Source organism: Dipodomys spectabilis, unplaced genomic scaffold, assembly GCF_019054845.1.
Source record: "Dipodomys spectabilis isolate Male_0828 unplaced genomic scaffold, ASM1905484v1 ptg000043l, whole genome shotgun sequence".
Lineage (NCBI taxonomy): Eukaryota > Metazoa > Chordata > Mammalia > Rodentia > Heteromyidae > Dipodomys > Dipodomys spectabilis.
In genome coordinates this window covers 32,502,431-32,525,328 of record NW_024870720.1, presented here as the reverse complement: position 1 = coordinate 32,525,328, position 22,898 = coordinate 32,502,431, and the positions used below count along the sequence as shown (strand labels likewise).

The 22,898-nt window shown below is 34.0% G+C and overlaps 1 protein-coding gene across 2 annotated transcripts in view; it reads right to left on the bottom strand.

Annotated features, from left to right (window-relative positions):
- Nucleotides 1-22,898, bottom strand: part of Bmp2k (BMP2 inducible kinase) — a 97,862-nt gene that overhangs the window by 37,254 nt on the left and 37,710 nt on the right. For both annotated transcript variants that reach the window (XM_042678110.1, XM_042678111.1), the window contains 6 exons: nt 20,072-20,193; nt 17,671-17,752; nt 14,412-14,544; nt 8,465-8,568; nt 7,231-7,310; nt 2,279-2,433 (listed from right to left, as the gene is read on the bottom strand). In XM_042678110.1, coding sequence (XP_042534044.1) covers nt 2,279-2,433; nt 7,231-7,310; nt 8,465-8,568; nt 14,412-14,544; nt 17,671-17,752; nt 20,072-20,193 — 676 coding nt within the window. The remainder of the gene's footprint in view (nt 1-2,278; nt 2,434-7,230; nt 7,311-8,464; nt 8,569-14,411; nt 14,545-17,670; nt 17,753-20,071; nt 20,194-22,898) is intronic.

Here is a 22,898-nt window from a genome sequence, read left to right as displayed (position 1 = left end):
TTTACCTTAATTACAAGTGTCTAGGAAACTAAATCGTATCATTACTGCAGTTGGGGGAGAGGTTCAAGTTCACACAGATGTTGCTGTAAAAGCACATCCCTAATTTGTGTATGAATGTGTGTGTGTGTTTATCATCTACAATTGTGAACAAATCCATGAACACACAAGCCACAAGAGTGTGTTCTATACCTGTCCACTATTATCAAGTACCCTTAAGAACAGAACTCAATCTAGAATGCCACTTTGCACCTGCTGAACTCTTTCCTATTCTTTCATCTAAGAATCACTCAATTTATTACATTGCATTAAATCCTATGTGTATCATTGGCTTAGATAGCTATTTCCTAACCAGGAATCCTGAGGTCATGTCTTATTTATCTAGGACAACCACAAAGAGCCTTTTATATCAAAGATGCTAACTAAATGCTTTCCTCTAAATACACATTTACTTCAACCTCTACAAATTTTAACCCTAGGAAAATTCTATTAAAACTTCTGAAATCAGCTAAAACAGCTATACAACATCAAAAAAGAGGAAGAGCAATACACTAAAACATTAAAATATCTTTGTTCACTTCCAATAATGTAAGCTCAATTTAAACACAACTGCTATAATTTGGATGTTTAAGGTACTCCACTCAGGTACTGTGGGTGGGAGTACAAAGAGGTAATGGATAGCTTTAGCAGATGGAGCTTCATGGAAGATCCTTGGAACACTGTGTTTTGTCCTTGAAGGAGATTGTGGGACCATGGTCCATCCCTCTTCCACTTTCCTGGCACTCCCTGCCCTTCCTCTACTACAGACCTAAACAACATGGGTCTACCCAATCATGGACTAGAACCCCTAAAACTGTGAGCCAAAATAAAGCTTTTCCTCCTATATACTGTCTTAGACATTTTGTTATATTGATGGAAAATCCACTGAAATACAAGACTCTTTAATCCTAAAGAGCGAAGAGAAAAAGGAAGAGCATGCAAAGAGGAAAGGATTCTTTTTTCCATCAAAATGTTAGTATTTCCAAACCAAAACTATGAAAAGTTTTCTATTTTTAACTCTTCAAGTTATAAGAAAAAGGTATGCCCATTTTAATGGTTCTTTAAAATATTTATAAAAATGTAAGGATGAAACTAAAAATCATAGTCCCATAACACAGGCATAATCAACATTAGCTTTTAAATTTTTCAGTTGGAAGCGTATCTAGAAATTAGATTCCTCAGATACACATCTATGTGTCATAGCCTTAGTAACTACCTGAATGCTAGAGCCTAAACATAACCCAAATATAATCATAGAATAACTAATACTGTCAGGCAGGAGAGCTCCTTGACCTTCAAACCAAAGCAATAGAATACCAGAGAACGTCAAACATAATCATACAATTTACCTAAAAATAATGAGTCATAAATATTCATATCATTATTCCCCATTTGCAAATGATAAAACTGAGACTTGTAGAAATTAAATGAATTCATCAACAAGTCAAGTAAGTACAGATAGAGAGGATCAGACACATGATTAGAGCTCAACTAATCTATAATCCACATACCCACTGAGAATCACATTCTCTACACAGATAAGATAGTATATGTGTTTAAACCTTGAGGATTTATATTGAAAGAAATTTATTGTCAAAGGTAAGAGTCTTCTCTTATTATATTCCCAACTTTCACAATATATAGGTTTCAGTAGGGAGGTCAAGGTTGTCAGTATTTTGACCACTGACTTTGTAACTACCACACAGTACATTTTCATTATATATCCGTTGATTTAATTATTTAAAAAAACACCTGCCATAATCTTGGCTACAAAGCAACCAATTCAAAACTAAACAACTTGATTAGACATCAGTAAACTGTAACTTGAAGCTTTATCTGCTTTACAATATTAAGTATGCTAAACTGACTTGTGTGGCTCACACCTGTAAATCTAGTTACTTGGGAGGCTAGGGGAAAGTTCACAATACCCCTTTTACAGCCAATTGTTGGGCATGGTGACATGCACATCCCAACTATGGCAGGAAGTGAAAAATAGGATAATCTCAGGTGCACACCAGGTGCATATCAGGGCAGGAAGCAAGACACCATCTCAAAAATAACCAGTGCGAAAAAGGGCTGAAGGCAAGTCTTTGCATTAAGAGTGTTGGCCTAGCAAGTTGAGGCCCTGAATGTCAAACTCCAGTATCAAAACAAAATTGATTTGCTGGTAATCTGTGCTCCTAAGAAATCAAACCATGAAGAGATTATTATAATGAGGATAGGATTGAAATGTCTGTATTACCTTTTGGTCTGTGGTTACTGAATTCACCAGGAACAGGGACTTTAACAGGTGTTGTTGAACTCTGTATGGTCAACACACTACTAGTAGTAGAGTAGGCCTTTGGTCTTTGTCTTGGTGCAATTGAGGTTTCTGTTGGTCCAATGGTATCTGTTATTCTACAATAGAAGAATACATCTCATTCTAAATATTGGGATTATTTCTAATGTACTATTATAAAGTATATATTTCAACAGATGAATTTAATAATTACAGACAATCAGATTAGTCCTCTTGACTCCCTCCTACATCTCACTCTAAAGGTAAATGTGTAATGAAGATAGGAAAGTCAAAAAATAGTATTAAAACTAATCATATTTCTTAAAACAGTACGTTACCATTCAAGTCTGCCATAATACTAAATATTGCTGCTAGGCAATAAAATGAGATCGGAAGGAAATAAACAAATTTTCTTATAAGCCTTCAGACAAAATCAAGACTCAGGTCACTAAAGAAAAACAAGGCATGAGAAGGAAAATACTGTGCTCTAAAGAATAAAAACAAAACATATTTTTACCAGATGGAGCCATTTGCGCATGTTAAACTTCTTGAATCTTTGTTTTAACTTACAACACTGAATAGATATTATATAAAATCTTTCCCACAAGGACTTAGTTTAGGCAACATGAATACACATTTTTGGAAGCAAGGAACAGATTATGTAATTCAAGAAGACACAGACTTTTGCTTTTCTTTTAAATAAAAAAGAGAAAAGGAAAATCTTTAACATATATTTATCACATTTGGTTTCTAAAAATTCAGTTAAAAAAAAACCACAAATTTTTTAATAGGGTCAAATGTTCAATGTAGAGAGAATTTACCATAAAATCTCTTTAAATAAATTCCTTTGAAAATTTTTCAAGTGATTTAATACTTAACATTTTAACATACATCTTATTTATCAAGTGTATAGTTATTGTACTTGGAAAAAAACCCAACCTACAACTGCATATAGCCAGTTCTTTTCTTATAAGTAACACAAGAGGGAGCTCTGCTAACAATTAACTTTTCTTTTTTTCTTTTTTTTTTTTTTAACAGTTAACTTTTCTAAAAGGAAAGAAAAAAAAAACGAATCAAAACACTTTCAATTGTGGCAATATATTGTATATGTGTTACCTCCTAAAAAAATACATGTTTGGAATGAGAGGGATATGGTATGAGTCATAAAATTTGAATTAAGATCATAAAAGACCATTTATACATATACTCAATTAGATCTTATTTTAATGAAAATTAAGTATTTGTACATTCAATTATGAAATATGGTATTAAAACCAATCACTTACACCCTAAGCCTAAGTAATCAGGAAGATATAATCTTTCTGTTTATTCTTTTTTATTAGTGTAATAAAAGTCAGAAATGACCTTGCCATGTTCTCACACACACACACACACACACCACAAAAGCTCTAAAATGCATATTAAAATTCTAAAAGACTAATTTATTTTACCAAAGTAATAGTATCTCTTATACAATGAAATATCTAGTAAAATAGTGTGTGATACTCTATTATCAAAAAATGTATCATATACTTAATTAGGAAAACATGGCACATGTTGGTAAAAGTACAACAAAATATGTAACAGTAAAATTAACTAGTGCCAAGCTAACACCTTCACAAATTTCATAGATTCTACTTTAACTTGACTTAAGAATGATTCAGATAAAAACTAGAGATAGAAAATTTTACTTTGGTGTGTGTGGGGGGGGGGGGGGGGGGTTGTTGAGCGGAGAGGATTGGGTGGGGGCGGGGAAGGGGAAACAAAGGAGGAGGCTACAATGCTTGATAAGAAATGTACTCATTATCTTGCCCATGTAATTGTAACCCCTCTGTACAGTACTTTCACAATAAAAAAAAATTGATACAAAAAAAATAAAAAAATAAACTTCTGGACAAAAAAAAAATAAAAAATAAAAATAATAAATTTTTCAGACAGTAAATGGTAGGTTATATGTATGTTACCACAATAAAACAAAATTGAAAAAATCTTCCCCTCCAAAACACTTAAATCAAATTAATCCTACTACAAACTAACTCAGAGAAGAGACAGTGAAACATTAATTATGTTATGTGGAAGAATAATGGAAAGAATAAAACTTGAAGTCTAAAGAAAAAAAAGAAAATTTTAAATAAAGATTACCTCATTATAATAATATAAAATATAAAAATAATAAAACCAAGCATTTTCCATATAAATAACTGGAAGAAAATGGCTAGACAAAGTGATGACACAAAATTGCCTAAATCAGCCAACTGTAACAGTTGCATGGACACAGCTGCACTGCCTTACCTTCACCACCATGATCCACAGTACACAGTAGAGCTTCCCTCCCATCACCTGAATAATCTTCCTAAGACTCAGATTCTCAGATTCTGGCTTAAAATCCTCCTTCAACACTTCCCTATGTCAGGGCAGTGACTCACAACACTTCCATCTTTTGTGTGTGTGTGTGTGTGTGTGTGTGTGTGTGTGTGTGGTGTGTGTGTGTGTGTGTGTGTGTGTGTTATTTTTTGTCAGGGCAGTGACTCACAACACTTCCATCTTGTGTGTGTGTGTGTGTGTGTGTGTGTGTGTGTGTGTGTTATTTTTTGTTTTTTGTCAGTTGTGGAGCTTGAACTATGGGCCTGGATGCTGTCCCTCAGCAATTCTGTGTGTGTGTGTGTGTGTGTGTGTTATTTTTTGTTTTTTGTCAGTTGTGGAGCTTGAACTATGGGCCTGGATGCTGTCCCTCAGCAATTCAGCTCAAGGCTTGAGCCACAGCACCACTCCCGGTTTTCTGGTGGTTAATTGGAGATAAGTGTCTCACAAAGTTTCCTGCCTGGGCTGGCTATGAAGCATGATCCTCAGATATCAGCCTCCTGAGTAGCTAGGTTTACAGGTGTGAGCCACCAGCACCCAGCTTCAACAATTTCCATTTTTAAAGCAACTAAGTCAGTTAACTAACACATGTTTGAGTTTTGTTGTTGTTGTTGTTAGGGGGAGGAGCTTGGGGGTGACACTGGGGTTTACACTTGGGGCTTCATGCTTGTTAAGCAGGTACTCTACCATCTGAGCCATCCTCCAAGTTCTTTTTGATTTAGTTCTTTGGGAAAAAGGGTCTAGCATTATGCTCAAGCTAACCAAGACTACAATCCTCCAATTTTAGGTTTCCTATATAACTGGGATGACATAAGCCACCATGCTCAGCTATTAGTTGAGATGGAGTCTCACTAACTTTAATCATGGTAGCTTTAAAGTGTAACCCTCCAAATAGCTGTCTCCCAAACAGCTAGGATTATAATTATGAGCCACCATACCTAGCGTAACATATTAACAGTCCAAGAACACAGGCAAATTTGGGGAGGCAGAGTAGGTTTTGAGATGTAAAGCAAATAAGTGTCAAAGACAGCTGGGAAGCACCCATAAAGGCCTTTTCTGAGTGATGAAACCAGCTATTAGAGATTTATCTGCCTTTTACATGAAAAAAAACTTTAATTGCAATACTAAAGTTTGTACATTTAAATATACAATAAATTTATCTTAATGGCCAATAAGTACCAACCAATCTTATATTTTCATATATAACAGATTTTACATATTACAGAAATGCACTGAAATTCTACAAAATTGGCACACAAAAATTGTACATATTAATGAAGTACTATGTATGCTTTGATAAATATATATTGTATGTTTTTGTGTTTTGTTTTGTTTCTTACACCTGTCTTGAGATTTGAACTCAGACCCTGGGAGTTGTCCCTGAGCTTTTTCCCTCAAGGTTATGTTCTACCCCACAGCTCTACTTCTGGCTCTTTGATAGTTAATTGGAGATCAGAGTTTCACAGACTTTCCTGTCAAGGCTGGCTCTAAACCACAATCCTCCTGAGGAGCAAAAATTACAGGAGTGAGCCACTCTCACCCATCCACATAATGTTTTTATAAAGAGGTAAGCACTGCACATTTTGATGGCACTATTTCATTTCTTATAACTGCATCACTATAACATTATAACTATAACATAGTTATAACAAGTTATAACTATAAAATAGTGAAGATACTCAAATCATTCCTTTTGCTCAGTTGATTAATTTTTATATCAGCATCTATTTCTAAAGAATTGACAAACTGAAAAAAATAAAATTCAACGATTAAGTCTTATAATAATTTATAACTACTGCATAACCCAAACAGCTGCTTCTAATTAAAGCTCCTCATAGATGAGACACATTAGTGGTCATGCTGAATTCCTAAACATTAGATATAACTATTTTCATCCACCTCTTTCACAACAAAACAGTCTGAAATTCAAGTGAATAAAGGTGCTGGGTTTTTATTTTCTTCAAAAGTCACTCACAGTATTTTAACAAAAAATGTAACAGCTGATCATTTATAACACACATCATAACTGAATCCCAAACAGCAGAGCTGTTGGAAAATTCACTGACATATAGATCAATATCCTGGACTGGGAATGTGGCTTAGTGGTAGAGTGCATGCTAGCATTCATGAAGCCCTGGGTTCTATTCTCAGTACCACATAAACAGAAAAAGCCAGAAGTGACGGTGGCTCAAGTGGTAGAGCTCTAGCATTGAGCATAGAGAGCCTCAGGGACAGAGCCCAGGCCCTGAGTTAAAGGCCCAGGACTGGGGGGAAAAATGATCAATATCCAAATTTGTCAACATGATATTGCTTGAGACACATTTACCTATCATTCAGGCTTCATTTCCTCACCACTCACTCCTGTCTTATGCTCTAGCTCTTAAGTTTCACAAAGGTCACTTTCCCTGTCTGAATATCTGATTTACACAATCTATAACCAACACATTCACTAAGCCACACACAATTTTTGGCAGTGAGGATGATATTTTACCAATGAGGATGTCACCTGGGTTTTTTTTTTTTTTTTTTAAATACATTTTCAATTTAAAGCCTACCTGGCTTTCATTTGGCTTTTCCTAGCAGCTGCTTCACTAGCAGTCATCGGTTCAGGAAGAGCTGAAGGAATAGAGGAATTCTTGGAAGAAAACAAAACTTTTCACTTAGTTTTTATTTTAATTGCATTGTTTTTAAATTATATGCATCTTTGTAAAATAAACAGAAGAACATCATTGTATACAATTAACAAATGAGTTAAACCTTGGGAAAACAAAATAAATTAAATATTATAAGGGTTTAAAAAAGAGAAAACACATTCCTTCCTTTTCTTTTTATTTTTTGGTCCATCGTGGGGCTTGAACTCTGGGCTTGGGCACTGTCCCTGCGTTCTTCAGCTCAAGGCTAGCGCTCTACCACTTGAGCCATAGCACCACTTCCGGTTTTCTAGTGGTTTATTGGAGATAAAGAGTCTCATGGACTTTCCTGCCCAGGCTGGCTTGGAACCATGATCCTCATGAGCCTCCTAAGTAGCTAGGATTACAGGCGTGAGCCACCAGTGCCTGGCTTCCTTCCTTTTATAAGTACGCATATTAAGATATAAAGAAAACATGTAAGAACAAGTGAGGCTAGAATGAGTCTTACAAAGTAGAAAACAGCTTGAAACCAATGATGATTCTAGCCATCTTTATTAGAATTAGCAAATATTTGCCATACACAGTTTATCTGAAGTAGTTCATGTACACTGTAGAAAGTGAATCAAAGTCTTTGAACATCTTTATGGTCCATAGAAGATTACATTACTTGCAATTTTTATAATTATTATTATCCTTATTTTCCTAGGAAAATGGATATTAACCTTCTAAAAGACAGAAAATCAGTTACCAGTAAAGGTGGAAATTGAACTCAGGTATTTCCATTTACATCATTACACTAGTTAAACCAAAAAACCCCAATTTTCTCATTGAACTTAATGCCTTTTGTCTGTCTCAGGAATTTTTCACCATACCTCCAGAGTTTTAAAAAAAATCCCCAAATTAATTATCTTGCTTATTAAATGGTTAGGACTAAACACTTAATAAAAATATCATATGCCCTAACAGATACATGTCACTATATTTCTGTCAAAATTTCCAGCGGGAGCCGTGTGTTGTAGCTCTCCAGAGTACCTTGAGGAACAGTTTGGAAAATGTGTCTTTACACCAAAACTACAGTCACAAAAACAATATGAGATTACTCTAACTGCGTGTTATAAAATGGGTTTTACATTCATATAGTACTTTCAAAAATACTTACATTGATATTGGAGACTGGACAATCCTTTTTGGCAAGCTTAAATGCAAAATAAGACACCTGAAATATATCAGGTCTATGCTCTGGATCTGGTTCAAGCATGAATCCTGCAATAACAGATCAAAATGTGAAGATGTGTCCATATCTTGGGGTTCATTTCATTTAGCATCATCTTTTTTTTTTTTTTATTGCGAGAATACCATACAGAGGAGTTACAATTACATGGGCAAGATAACGAGTACATTTCTTACCAAGCATTGTTGCCTCCTCTTTGTTTCCCCGTCCTATCCCTTCCCATACTCCCCTCCTCCTCCCACCTGATCCTCCCCCCACCCTCCACCAAAGCTGTAAAGTTTGTTTTTCGACATAACGACTTGTACATCTCATTGTTGCAATGGGTCCACCTGTATCCCTAGTTAAATGATTTGTTTTTACCCTTCCCCTCCACAAATTATACCAACATCAAATACAGTGAAAGCATGGTTATACTGTGGAGGAGGGACATACACAGCAACAAAGAAATAATCTTATAAATATGTTAGAAACAATTGCATGAAAGGAAAAAAAACAAAGAAAAACATTTGAATACATATCTTAGGGTTCATTTCCCTAACATCAACTTATCTGATCTTTTCTGCTTGACTCAGACATATACTAGTTATCGCAAATAAGGGAAACCATGGGACCTATGTTTCTTTGGGCCTGGCTTACTTCACTTAATATAATTTTTTCCAAGTCTTTCCATTTCCTAACAAAGCATCATCTTATATGACCATTTGTACATGGCTTTTGAGCTTTTCAGCTCATCTGATAAAAATTATCCTATATGTATACTAATTATTGCAAATAAGGGAAACCATGAGACCTAAATTTCTGAGTTACTTCACTTAATAGGATTTTTTTCCAAGTCTTTCCATTTCCTAACAAATGAGGTGGTGTCGTTCTTCCTGATGGAAGCACAGAATTCCATTGTATATATACCACACAAGAGGTCTGTCTTTATTGTTCTTGTTTTAAATGTACCGTGTGACTTTATTTTTTTTTGTTGTTCTTGTTTTCTTTGCATGTTCTTTCCCCTATGGAATATCCCCTGTTGTCACTGTACTTAATTTTGGCACCCTGCATCTTGTATATACTTATGTCTAGTCTGGGGAGGGGAAGGGGAATAACAAAACGCTGAAACAAGGACACAGGATGACCCATTGCAACAAGGATACACACAGGACAATGTATTGGAAATGAACTTTACAACTTTGGGCAGGGGTTGGGGGGAATGGGGGAGAAGAGGAATGTGGGAGGTGGGGGAGGGAAGGGGTAACAATAATCAACAAGTAATGTACTCATTGCCTTACTCATGTAACTGTAACCCCTCTGTATAGCATCTTTACAATAAAAGAAAGAAAATATACCATAGAAAAATAACATAATGGTAACACCAATTTCTAGCATATTACTTTCTATACCCAAAAAGATTTTCTAGAAAAATATAAAACATTACCTAAAGCTCTGAAAAAAAAAAAGTGAAGATGTTTCATTGAAAAAAAAGTTTTGTTTTGTTTTGTTTTTCAGTTCTATCCTGACATCAGGGCTGATTCTAACAAACCTCGTTAAAGTCTACCGGAAATGGAATAAATGAATTCCAACCACTAAACTAAAAGGCAGATCAGTCAAAGGCAAGTAGTATAGCCTAAATATGAATGGCAAATATGATCATTTCAAGAAAGTAACACAATGTGAATTTAAAAACACAGGACAAAAATTAATTAAAAGCAATAATTATTTAGCTGGATGCTGATGGCTCACACCTCGCTACTCAGGAGGCTGAGATATGAGGATCATGTGCCAAACCCAGCCCACACAGGAAGTTCCTAAGACTCTTATCTCTAATTAACTACCAGAAAACCAGAAGTGGAGCTGTGGCTCAGAGAACATCAGTCTCATCATGCTCTCAAGAGAGCATACAGGCCTGAGTTCAAGCCCTACAATCAACAAAAAGAAAAAAATAAGGAATTATTCAAGAAAGTCCCAGGGGTACAAAGTCCCTCAAAATAATTCCATTGAAATAACTGCATTACCTATCTATAATGTATCTATTTTTAAATGATTCTAAATCACCAAGCTACTTATAACTAAGTCTAAGTCATAATTATCCACATTATAACTACTTAACAAAGCAGTAAAGGATTGGCACTAAAATTTTCCAAAAACATGCTTTTTTTTCTCATAGTAATAATATTCTCAATAGTTCTACCTTTGGAGGGGGTGCTAATACTGTAGGGTTTGGAGTTGGGGCTTCAGGGCCTGCTGGACCAATACTCTACCACTTGAGCCACACCTTTAGCTCTTAAGGTTTGGTTATTTTTGAGACAGGATCTCACTTTTAGGGCTACTCTGAATATCAGTAGTCCTGTAATGACAGTTATTACAGTAGTGAAGACAGCAGTGTGAGAGGCTATCTAATTATTACATAATTTCACAAGCTAAGAAGAATTTTTCATAATTTAACTCTCATAATAATTCTTAAGGTTTGTCATTTTCAATATGTCCATTTTCAAAACAGAAAGTCTAAGATAAATGAAGATACTCAAGTATCTATATCAACTGAATGATAAAACAGATGCAAACAGCTGTTAGGCTCTACATGCCTTGCTGTTAATCTCTGTAGGGTATTTCCTCAACTACCTTGCAACTGAAAAGCTAAGAGGAAAGTGAAGCTACCAGGTCTCACTTATTCACTCTTCCTAACTATTCAGTAATCGCCAGTAAAGAAGTTTCTCATCCTCTTCAATGTTCTCTGAATTCTTTTCAACTCTTCAATTCAGAAATCAAAGTGTTTCTCTCCTCACCTCCCCAGCAATGGCAACCCCATTACTAGTCTGTCTACTGGAAAAGTCAATAAAAGCTAAAAAGAAAAACTCTAAATTGACTTTGTTGCTTTTAAAAAGTCTAAAGGAAAGAAAAACACAAGAAACAGTTGAACTTAGCTTTATAGACATCAGTTAATAACCCCTTCTCCTGGACTACTTGAAAATCAAAAGTATATTAAATACCTACATAATCACAAACCATAAAATTTTAACAAATATTTTTCTTATTAATTTTTTAATATTCTTATAATCCTTAAGTGCACAAAGGGATTTCAGTTCAACATATCCGTTTATGACTACAATGCTTCTCTTTTCAGAGCAAAAGTTCCAAGCAATATAAGATGGGTATAAATGGCATTGATAATGCTAAAAAAAATATACAGCTTTATGTTTTATCTTAGTATGTAAGAGTAAGAAGAAGCTGATGATAAAATGTTTCACATCATAAAGACAGAAATACCTAAACTAAATGGTAGAAGATACCTAAAGCCACATGTGAAAGATGTAAAGAATAGGATTACACAGAATCCAAATTGTTTTTTAAAACAAAAATTATATGGTAGACAAATGTTTGGGGTTGCTCCATTCATAAGGAAATGGAAAGAGTTTGAAAAAATCCTATTAAGTGAAGTAAGCTAGACCCAAAGAAACATAGGCTGCCTGGTTTCCCTCATATATAATAATTAATATATGTCTAGGATAATCCTAGCAGAAGACCACAATAGCTCAAATATGTACTTGATCTTACAAAATGATGCCAATCAAAATAAACTACAAGATATGGAAACAAGTGGTTTTTTTTCTTAGTATATAATATGCAGTGATTTTTTTTATTTCATTTTTTATTTTTCCTTTGGTTTACCCCCATTGTCACAGCTTTTTGTTTTGGTACCCTTTGTATTGTATATAAGTTTATCTGATTAGGGAAGGGGAAGGGGAATCACAGAAAAGGTGAGACAAAGAACAAAGGGTGAACCAATGCAACAGTGATACTCACAAGACACTATGTTGGAAATGAAGTTTACAACTTGGAGAGGCAGGGAATGGGGGGAGAGGGACTGGGGAGTAAGGGGAGAAACTAGAGAGGAAGTAACAATGTTCTACAAGAATGGTACTCATTTCCTTATATAACTGTAACCCCTCTGTACATCACCTTTATAATAAAAAAAACCTTCAGCCACACTCATAAGACACTATGTTGGAAATTAACTTTACAACTTGGGGAGGGAGGGACTGAGAAGAGAAAGTGGGAGAAAAATGAGATGGAGGTAAACGTACTCCCTCTGTCCAACTCCTTTACAATAAAATTAAAAATATTTTAAAGCACTTTCTTAAGCTTTTACTATAAAACACTATTTAAAAAATAAAGTCTGGAAGTGACGCGATGGCTCAAGTAGTAAAGTGCTAGCCTTGAGCTGAAGAGCTGATTGAGGGACAGCATCCAGGCCGAGTTCAAGCTCCACAATCAAAAAAAAATTTTTTTAATAAAATATATTTAACTTTTAATAGGAAGTAAAATATTTGAATGCTTTTATTTTACTCAAAAATTTTTATGTGGGGCATAAATTTACACCAAGAATGATAAAAACTAAAATCTTTAGATATACTGACAAAGGAAGGATCTGATGCACTGCATCATTAAAGCATAATTAATTAAATCTCAATCACGTCCTAAAATTATCAATAGTGTTTATTTTGTGCATAGACATTCATGGAAAGACAGATGGACAGAAACACAAACACAGGGAAATTAGATTTTATTACTATTTACTAATCATATTACACATCAGTGTATAAATTGTCCAGTCTCTCATACAGTATCCAGTAAAAACATTCAGAGACTTCAAGACATTTCAAGAAACTCCCCATTCAAAATCCTACTTTGTTACTAAAATACCGTACACTTAGCAGCAAAATAGCATTATAGCTACAATAATTTGCAAAAAGGGCTATGATAAAAGGTTAAAATTCATTTATCTAGATTACATAATCATTAAGCTCCTCAATCATTTCTTTGAACAATAAAAGTAAGGAAGTTTTTATTGTCCTAAATTCTGAACAATCAGGGATAATACTGAAAACAAGACAAGGTAGAATTGAGTATAACATTTATTCCATTAGAGATGAAGGTATGTTTTGCTCTCTTCAAAAATTCACATCTTGCAATGTGGCACACCAAATGTGCAGGCCCATGAGAAAAGTAGAGCTGTGGTGGGCCATTCTGAATCTCTAAGATTCTGCCTATACAAGGCACTTGAGCTGCATAGCAAGATTGTCTCAAAAAATAACACCAAGCAGAAGACAAGTGCTCAGTGGTAGAACACTTGCTTAACGTAGTTCTCTCTCCTCAAAACATCTTTTTCCAATATTTTAACTGTACATATATGAAATGTTAAATTACAGCATATATGAAAATCTTACAGGAGGATGGAAGGCACTTAAGTGTTCTTTTGGAATAAAGGGCCTTGCCTGATCATGGTTCAAAGCCAGCCCGGGCAGGAGAGTCTGTGAGACTCTTATCTCCAATAAATCACTAGAAAACCGGAAGTGGCGCTGTGGCTCAAGTGGTAGAGCACTAACCTTGAGCTGAAGAGTGCAGGGACAGCATCCAAGCCCAGAGTTCAAGCCCCACGACTGACCAAAAATAAAACAAACTTAAAGGGCCTTGCCAAAGAGATTGCTATGTCTTAGCTCCTTCATATTTACCTCTATATTAACATTTATAGGTATTTTAATGGTGATTAGCAATGGTATCATGTTTTGCAATGTTTTCATCTAAAAAGGCAACAACTCAATATTTGTTTACAAATGAAAAAAATGAATAATTCCAGTTGCTTTAATAATCTCTGTTGCATGTTATTAAATCTTACCTAGGAATTAAAAAATACCCTTGTACTAATCAGAATCAGACTGCTTTCATTCCCATACAAATCACATGTGCCTATTTTTAAACGCTTCTCTTTATTATAGTTTTGCAAAATTATAATGCATAAAATTAATAGACTAGACTCAAGTAAAAGAATATAAGCAGGCCCTAAGTAAATTATACAATTTTTTTACAGATACTTTCCCCAGGTACTTACTTATCAAACAATGTATGTCATGAGAATACCGAGAATTGTCTGGGATGGTGAAGCTGCCATCACAGATAGCAACCTGACTCTCACCAAAAGGAAGAGTGAAGAAACAAAGTTTATACAGTAAACATCCCAAGGCCTGTAAAACAAAGAAACATGGTCATTAGAGCTCAGTAACCACAAAATATTAAAATGGCCCCAAACCAAAAACTAAATAGGTTATTTTTTAAACAATCTAATGCTCCTATATCGGATTAAACTTTTCACAACTATTGCTTCACAACTTAATATACTAATTTTTCAAAAGACATTTAACTTTTTAAGCATGAGCTTTACTATCACATTTATGACTAGAGTTGGCTACATTGCTCTAGATTATATATCGCTAACATCAGGCTAGTTAACAGTCTTAGCTCCTTTGTTATTGTTATTTTTAAAACAAAGAAAAAAGTCTTAGTACATAACTAGTATATAACCTATAAAGTAAGGATGGGCATTAAGTAGTATTTGAAGTTTATTAAAAATCATGTTTTAAAATCAAATCATTCAAGCCTGGCTCAAGTGGCTGATGCCTGTAATCCTAGCTACTCAGGAGGCTGAGGATTGAGGATCACAGTTACAAGGCAGCCCAGGCAGGAATGTCCATGATACAAGTGGAGTTTGGGCTTAAATGATAGAGTCTTGAGCAAAAAATCTCAGACAGCAACCAGGCCCTGAGTGCAAGCCCCAGGGCACAAACTAATATATGTATGAAAAGGAAAGGTGTGTGTGTGCATGTATATGTGTGTGTGTGTGTGTGTGTGTGTGTGTGTGTATACATATCTCCTATCTTTTCTCCAATGTCCATATGAAAAAGCAAATGAAATCTATATTTCAACTAGCTTTATATTGTCAATCAAACCTTTAATAACTCATTTTTATTAGAGTAAATGTTATAAAAGTTTCCATGTTAAGTCCAGGAATGCCAAACAACTTTTAAAATATGAATCTAAGGGCTGAAGAAGCAGTTCAGTGGTAGTTTGACTAGAAACCTGACAAGCCCTAGTTTGATCTCCATCACCTCTTACACACACACAAAAAGTGAATCTAAATAGTCTTCTATACATACAATGAATCTAATTATTTCACACAATTAAGCATTTCCACCTTTATCTATTTGATACAATGAAAATTATACAAGAAACAGAGAGAACAAGTGATTTGACTTTGAAGGCTATCATCATCTTCAATTTCCATTAAGAGTGAACCTAAGGATCTCATATTGAATTTTACAATACTTAATAAAAATCAGCATTCTAGATCTAAGAATAAAATAACCTATAAAGAAAACTTTCAAGGAATTTTTTGCCAAAATATGATGTGCTATATGAATACTTTCACATGTAACTATAATCTCCTGAATTTTGTATGAATCTGAAGTATAATCAAAACTGCAATTTGTGACCAAATTAAACTAGTACTTTTTCTGAATCCTGAACTCATTTCTAAAATATCTCTCCTTTTCCACCTGAATTTAACGAAGGGAACATAAAAATGAGTCATCAGAGAAATTTAAATTCTACCTTTTTAAGCATGTAAACATAAATGTTTTCTGATTACTTTTGTTTTTATCTTTCTGCATGTATACTAAATCCTACGGAAAATAAATACAGCAGCAAATAATCATGTCCTTTTTGTTAACATACTGGATAATACTTGTGTGCTTCAGGAACAGACTCTGAAATCAACACTTGATGACTTAACAACTATAATGAACTATGATTTTTATGTTTATGTTTATGTGTTGCTATGTTTTTGTCAGAAGATATGGGTTGAACAGCTATCCCAAAATTAAGCTATGAAAGAATTCCACAACTGCTTCTTCTAATACTTTCCTTTCATAAATTAAGATCCAACTCAATTTACTGTCTATATTGAACATAACCCTCGATCTAATGAATTGAATGTTAATGCTAAGTAAAGGAAATTAAATTTAAATTATACAAGTTGGTGCAGCTTCAAATTAACTAAATCATACTTTTTTGCAATTTGCTTTACTCATGTTTTACTACCAAAAACGCTGTTGAAAATGCATATGTTATGTAAACAAATGATGTCAAATATTTTTATTACTTTGCTATTTGTCTCTCATGATTTTACTTGGCACTCTAACTCCAACAGGGAGGAAGCCAGGAGAGAAAAACCTACCAGCTATCATTATGCTTGGGGATGAACCTAGAGCCTTGCCCTTACTAAGTCAGCAAGCCATCCCTTGAGCTACATCCTCAGCCCTAAACACTATGCTTTTAAAACTAAGTATATCTGATGGATTTTGTAAGCCTTAGAACTATCTCAATGAATTTTATTCCTCTATCAATAATCTGCTCACTAGCAGTAAATATGGTAAATTTAAAGTTATTTAAATGATTTCATTTGAAATAGTTTCCTGTTAGCTTTATTAAATACAATCCAAAATATAGTTTATGAGTAAGTTCTAAAGAGATTTTGAGATTGTAACATAAAAATCAACTATAAAAAATAAGATCTATTGATAATTTATTCAGATTATATATATAGCATATATATTACATACATAACATATGTATGTTATATATACACTAAATGTTTTAAAAAAAACTTCAATATACTTAATGATATGTTTAGAATTAGAAAAAAGGTTTTCTTATGTCAGTTTCTATTTAGAAGATCCTAAAGTACCATGCAAAGTTGCCTGTAATTAAGAGTTACCTTTAGCCAGAGCCAGTGACTCATGCCTGTAATCCTACTCAGGAGGCTGAGATGTGAGGATCGTGGTTCAAAGCCAGCCTGGGCAGGAACACTGTGAGACTCTTATCTCCAATAAACCACCAGAAAACTGAAAGTGGAGCTGTGGCTCAAGTGATAGAGCACTCTCCTTGAGCTGAAGATCTGAGGGTGCCCAGGCCCACATTTCGAATCCCACAACCAACAAAAAAAGTTACATTCAACTTCTCTGCACTGTGATTGACCTTGATTCTACTCAATCAAAAAAATAATTTCAACACTCATCTTATAGTTCCAGTATTATATGGATGTGCTGTGTTTCTTTGATATATAAGCTTTTCATCTCAGGATTGAGAAGGTAAAGAATCCTAGTTGTTTTTTTTTCTCCTGAATAAACAGCTCTACTATCATTCTCTTTTACTTAGAAAGAAAGAAATACCTTTCGGAAACCTGGAGTAAAATAGTCAAATTAACTCAGGTTTTTCTAAATTTGGTTACAAGTATCAGTTTTTCTTGGCCTTACCCAGATATCAGCCTTGGTGGTGATGGGTTTCCCTCCATAAAGGTTAATCATTTCAGGTGCTCTGTATGACAGAGTCGTATACCTAGCAGTAAGTGAATGAAGTAGAGATATTAAAATAATACAAGATTAATATACTGTTTCTCTACAAAATGCAATAAAAATCCCCCTTAAGTTCCAAACATTACATAGAAACAAAAGCTATTTCTAAAGGTTCATTAAAAATTTAGTGAAGATTAAACAATGCAAAGCATCCACGTACACTTTTATTCAATAAGTATAATAGCATCTCCCATGATATAAAAGCTAAATTTCCTTTATTAAAAACGTATTAGAAATAAGTTTTCTTGAATTTCTTTATATGAAATAATACAACTTGAATTGTCTCCTTACAAATTATTTTAGTCTATTAAAAGTAAAACTCTACCTTCTCAAAAACTTAAGTTTACTAAATAATATTTTGATAGATGTTAATATAGTTATTTATACACAATAGTAAATGTACTTAAAAATTTTTATAACTGTTATTCTCAAAATAACTTAGTTATCCTAAGTCTAACTACACACACTAAGGTATACTTCTAATACTGACTGCCAATGTAAGCCACTTGGAATAAAAATATACTATAAATCAATATTTACTAATATAAAAGCCTAAAAGCATTAACAGAACATTCAATGAAGCAGTGCTCAAATATCATAGCAGAAAATAGCAGAATATAAATGAACTCTCTGTATCATAGCAATATTCATTTCTATCTTAGTTTAAAACATTCATTATATATTTTTAAAACACAATATTCTACCACCTTTCTTTTCCCAAAAAGCTTTGTTGGTAAAATGTCTGAAAAATGCTGGAGAAATGATCTAAGATATTAGAATATAAAATGCATAATGGCAGGATTTTTGTTCACCAAAACAAAAAATGGAGTTGGTCCTGAATAATAGTTGCTAATTGAATGAATTAGTACATTAGCTCCTAGGTTGAGCTACAAGGCAAACTGAACAGAAGCACAATAACTAATGAGCTTTCATTCACAAAATTTCAATCAGGAAAATTCACCAAGATCTTATCTATACATTAGAATGCAATAGCAAAGATTAAAATGTTAGAGATAACTGAGTAGAATTCAACAATAGCCACTAAGTTTTGATCCAAACTATTTTAAAATTATGTGGATATAAATATTATTCCAAGAAGCCAGTTGAAAATTGTATTATTCCTGTGTTCTTCAGAACATTAGTATGTTTAATAAGGTCTTTGTTTTTATGGAATCTAACACAAACATTCTAAGTTGTTTCCTGAATAGAAAGATGTAGTTTAGATAGCTTTATCTTATAAAAATATAACAGATCCATTTGAACTATTTCAAAATGTTGTAATATAAATGACAGCTCTTGAACAAGTGAGAACTTTGAGGAATTAATGAATGGAGACTTAGAAATGACAACTACTTTCACATTTGTATTCTGATAAATGTTTTGCCTTGTGTGTCATTTTATTAAGATGATCTAAAATGAACAGGCACTCTACAAACAATAGAAACTATGGAATTAAGAAAACATCAAGTACAGGAAGTGGCGCTGTAGCTCAAGTGGTAGAGCACTAGCCTTGAACTGAAGAGCGCAGGGACAGCGGTCAGGCCAGAGTTCAAGCCCACGACCAACAAAAAAAAAAAAAAGAAAGAAAGAAAACATCAAGTATGTATGACATATTTCACCAGTTTTCCAACATACAATTATAAAGTAACAGTGACTTCATAATAGTGTTTTTGTTTTGTTTAGCAGTACTAAAAGTTCAAACTTGCAGCTCTACCACAAAAACCACCTTTCCATCCCTTTTTGCTTTAGTTTGTTTTTTAGATAATGTCTGATGGGTTTTGTGGAGTGTTGGCCTCAGGCCACAATACTTCTATTTCAGGCTCCTGTAACTAGGATGACAGGCATGTACCATTACTTTGGCTTATTTGCAGATAGGGTCTTCCTAACATTTTACCTAGACTGACCTAGAAACTCGATTTCCCTATCTCTGCCTCTCAAGTAGTTGGGATTAGTCATAGGCTACATGTGCCTGCACATTAATACAGTTCTAACGCTTTCCATATAGTTTTCAATACACACAAATGGCAGTTCTGTAACCTTAAAACTTACATGTTAACAAATTGACCAAAATTCTCTTTAGTGAGCCATTAATCATTAAAGCCTACTTCAAAAGTTTCTTTATAAATCTGTTTACATGTTTATATATTATGTAAACAAAATTTTGCACCCATGGCAAAACCACTAACTACATTTGGAGATACTATAAATAGAACAATGTAAAATCTGTATTAACAAAACTGTTCACAGACTCAAGGTAGCTAAAATTCTCATGAAACAAAATACAACAAAAACAAATACTTACTTTTTAATTTCATCTTCTACTACATTAACTCCATCTTTTTGAGGATTGAGAAATTTATTAGTGGCACTGCCAAAGTCACAAAGTACATAATTTCCACGATCATTTAACAAAATATTTTCTACCTTAAGAAAAAAAAATCAATGATCAGTATTTTCAATGTGAAAGTTATCTTTTACAACTCATTTACATTATCTTTACCCCATGAATATATACACATGTACATATATGCATATATAAACATAAATACTTCAAATTGTGAGGGCAAATTAACTACGTAAAAAGATTATTTTACAGCCGGGTGCTGGTGATTCACACCTCTAATCCTAGCTACTAAGGAGGCTGAGATCTGAGGATCACAGTTCAAATCCACCATGTAAAGGAAAGTCTGTGAGACTCTTATCTCCAATAAACCACCAGAAAACCGGAAGTGGCACTGTGGCTCAAGTGGTAGAGCTCTAGCTTGGAGCTGAAGAGCTGAGGGACAATGCCCAGGCCCAGGACCCAAAAAAAAAAAAGTTTATTTTACAGCTTGAGACAGTGGTGCACAGTGTAATCCTGTAATCCCAGTACTCAAAAGGTAAAGCAGATAGAGAACTTCTCTGACTCCAAGAAAGTCTGTATATATCAAATAATCCTAAAATTTCTGTAAAATTGCCTATATAAATGAGAATAGTAGCAAAGTCAAGTTTCTCTTTTACTGAATCTCAATTTTTCTCCATTTGATATTTTATCCTGTCTGCAGACAAAAAATAATGACAACTTATGTTCTATCTCAGACTGACTTCTATAGGTTGAAAAGCCCTTATACTAAATGTCTGGTACCACACTTGTCTTTTAATTATGGATTCCTTATTATCTTGATGGGACTGTGTTTTGTATACATTTTATGCATATAGTCTGACTAATTTTTATGGTATTTTCTGCAGCTGTATTTTCACTCTGTCAGGAACAGTTTTCCACTTGTAGCATCATATCAGCATTCAAAATAATTCAGAACAGACATTCCAAACTTTGGATTTCTCATTGCAGATGTTTTTCCTATAGTGTTATTTCTATTGAAATATGACACTGAATGGCAGTGTACACCTTAATCTGGAGATCAGAGTTGTTGCAGTAACTAAAATAGACAAATTATATACACAGTTTCTGGAATACTAAAACGTGGGTGCTACTTATTGGCATGCATACCCTTGGACAATTTGCCTAACTACTCTTGTATACTTATGCAGAAAACAGAGAAGATTATAAGTTCTACCTGAGATTGTTGTTAAAATTGGGCAAGTTAAATATATGCAAAGTACTTGGAACAGTGTTTGGCATATAGCAAGCACCCAAAAAAGTCATTATTATTACTTTTGTCACAATATCTTTATTTTTGATATTCTTATATGTGTAATGTGCATCTTTCTACTCTGTCAAAATACTCATCACAGTTTCTTTATAACTTCCCTTCCGTATATTATACTTAAATCTTTCATTCAGTATTTCATTTGAACAAAATATTCATGGTAAGAAATCTATTTAAAACTAACATGTTTGCACAAATTTACACATGCAAGAGCCTGCATATAAAATATGGACTACACAAAAATTATGCACTCTAATATCTTTTCTAAATTTTAAAACAAGAAGACTAAGTTGAAAATAGAAAATTTGCATGCAAAAGTTAATGAGCTATAACAGCACAAGAAAATCATTCCAAGTTATTAGAGGAAATTAAAGAATTACACATCCTAAAATACTAAGATGAGCCATACTATTTTCCAAATTAAGGGACTGATGTGTGAGGTGATGAATTTTAACACTATCCTCATTCCTCTTACAACATATTTCCACCAAGGATACCTTTCATGATTAGCAACCTGTATTCTAAGTGACATCTATTCTCTTTCATCTTAAATGTATTTTGTAAGCATATTTCAGAATCTTGTATAATCAGCCAGAATAGGGATTTACTTATTTCATTAAATAATGAGTCACTTCTATATACCAGGCACTGATCTGAATGTTTAGAACTGCACTGTTCTAAATACATCACTAGAAAAGAAAAAAAAATCTATGAATGTGTATGTAATTCGTTGAATCTTAAAAATCAATGAATACTTTTTATATTTAGTTTATAAAATAAAAAAATTATTGACATACATTCCCACCTTCATGAAGTTTACATTTGGCTGAGAGAGGACCCACACACACACAATTACACAACATCTTAGAACGTGACAAATACTTTTTTTAAAAAATAGGCAAAAGAGATAAGCAGCTCAAGTGTCAGCCTTTAGATTTTTTTTTTTTTTTTTTGTTGGTCGTGGGGCTTGAACTCTGGGCCTGGGCGCTGTCCCTCAGCTCTTCAGCTCAAGGCGAGCGCTCTACCACTTGAGCTACAGCGCCACTTCCGGTTTTCTGGTGGTTTATTGGAGATAGGAGTCTCACGGTCTCTCCTGCCCGGGCTGGCTTTGAACCGCGATCCTCAGATCTCAGCCTCCTGAGTAGCTAGGATTACAGGCGTGAGCCACCGGCGCCCGGCTCAGCCTTTAGATTTTAAAAGATATAACACAGGATAGGACTCACTGAGAAAGCAAATCTGACAGACTGAAAGTGGAGAAAAAGTAAGCAAGGGAATATCTAGGCATAAAATATTTCAGTGTCACAAGCAAGCAAGATTCTATCACTAAGCCAAGAAGAATGAGTTTTGTAATCTCAGTAATTGTGGGCATCAAAGAAGACACTTATGGATAAATGATTTCTCTAGCAATATGATACCAGGAATTTTCAATTTCTTTGGAAGGATATTTCAATGTAACAAGCAGATACAAAATATAAGAAG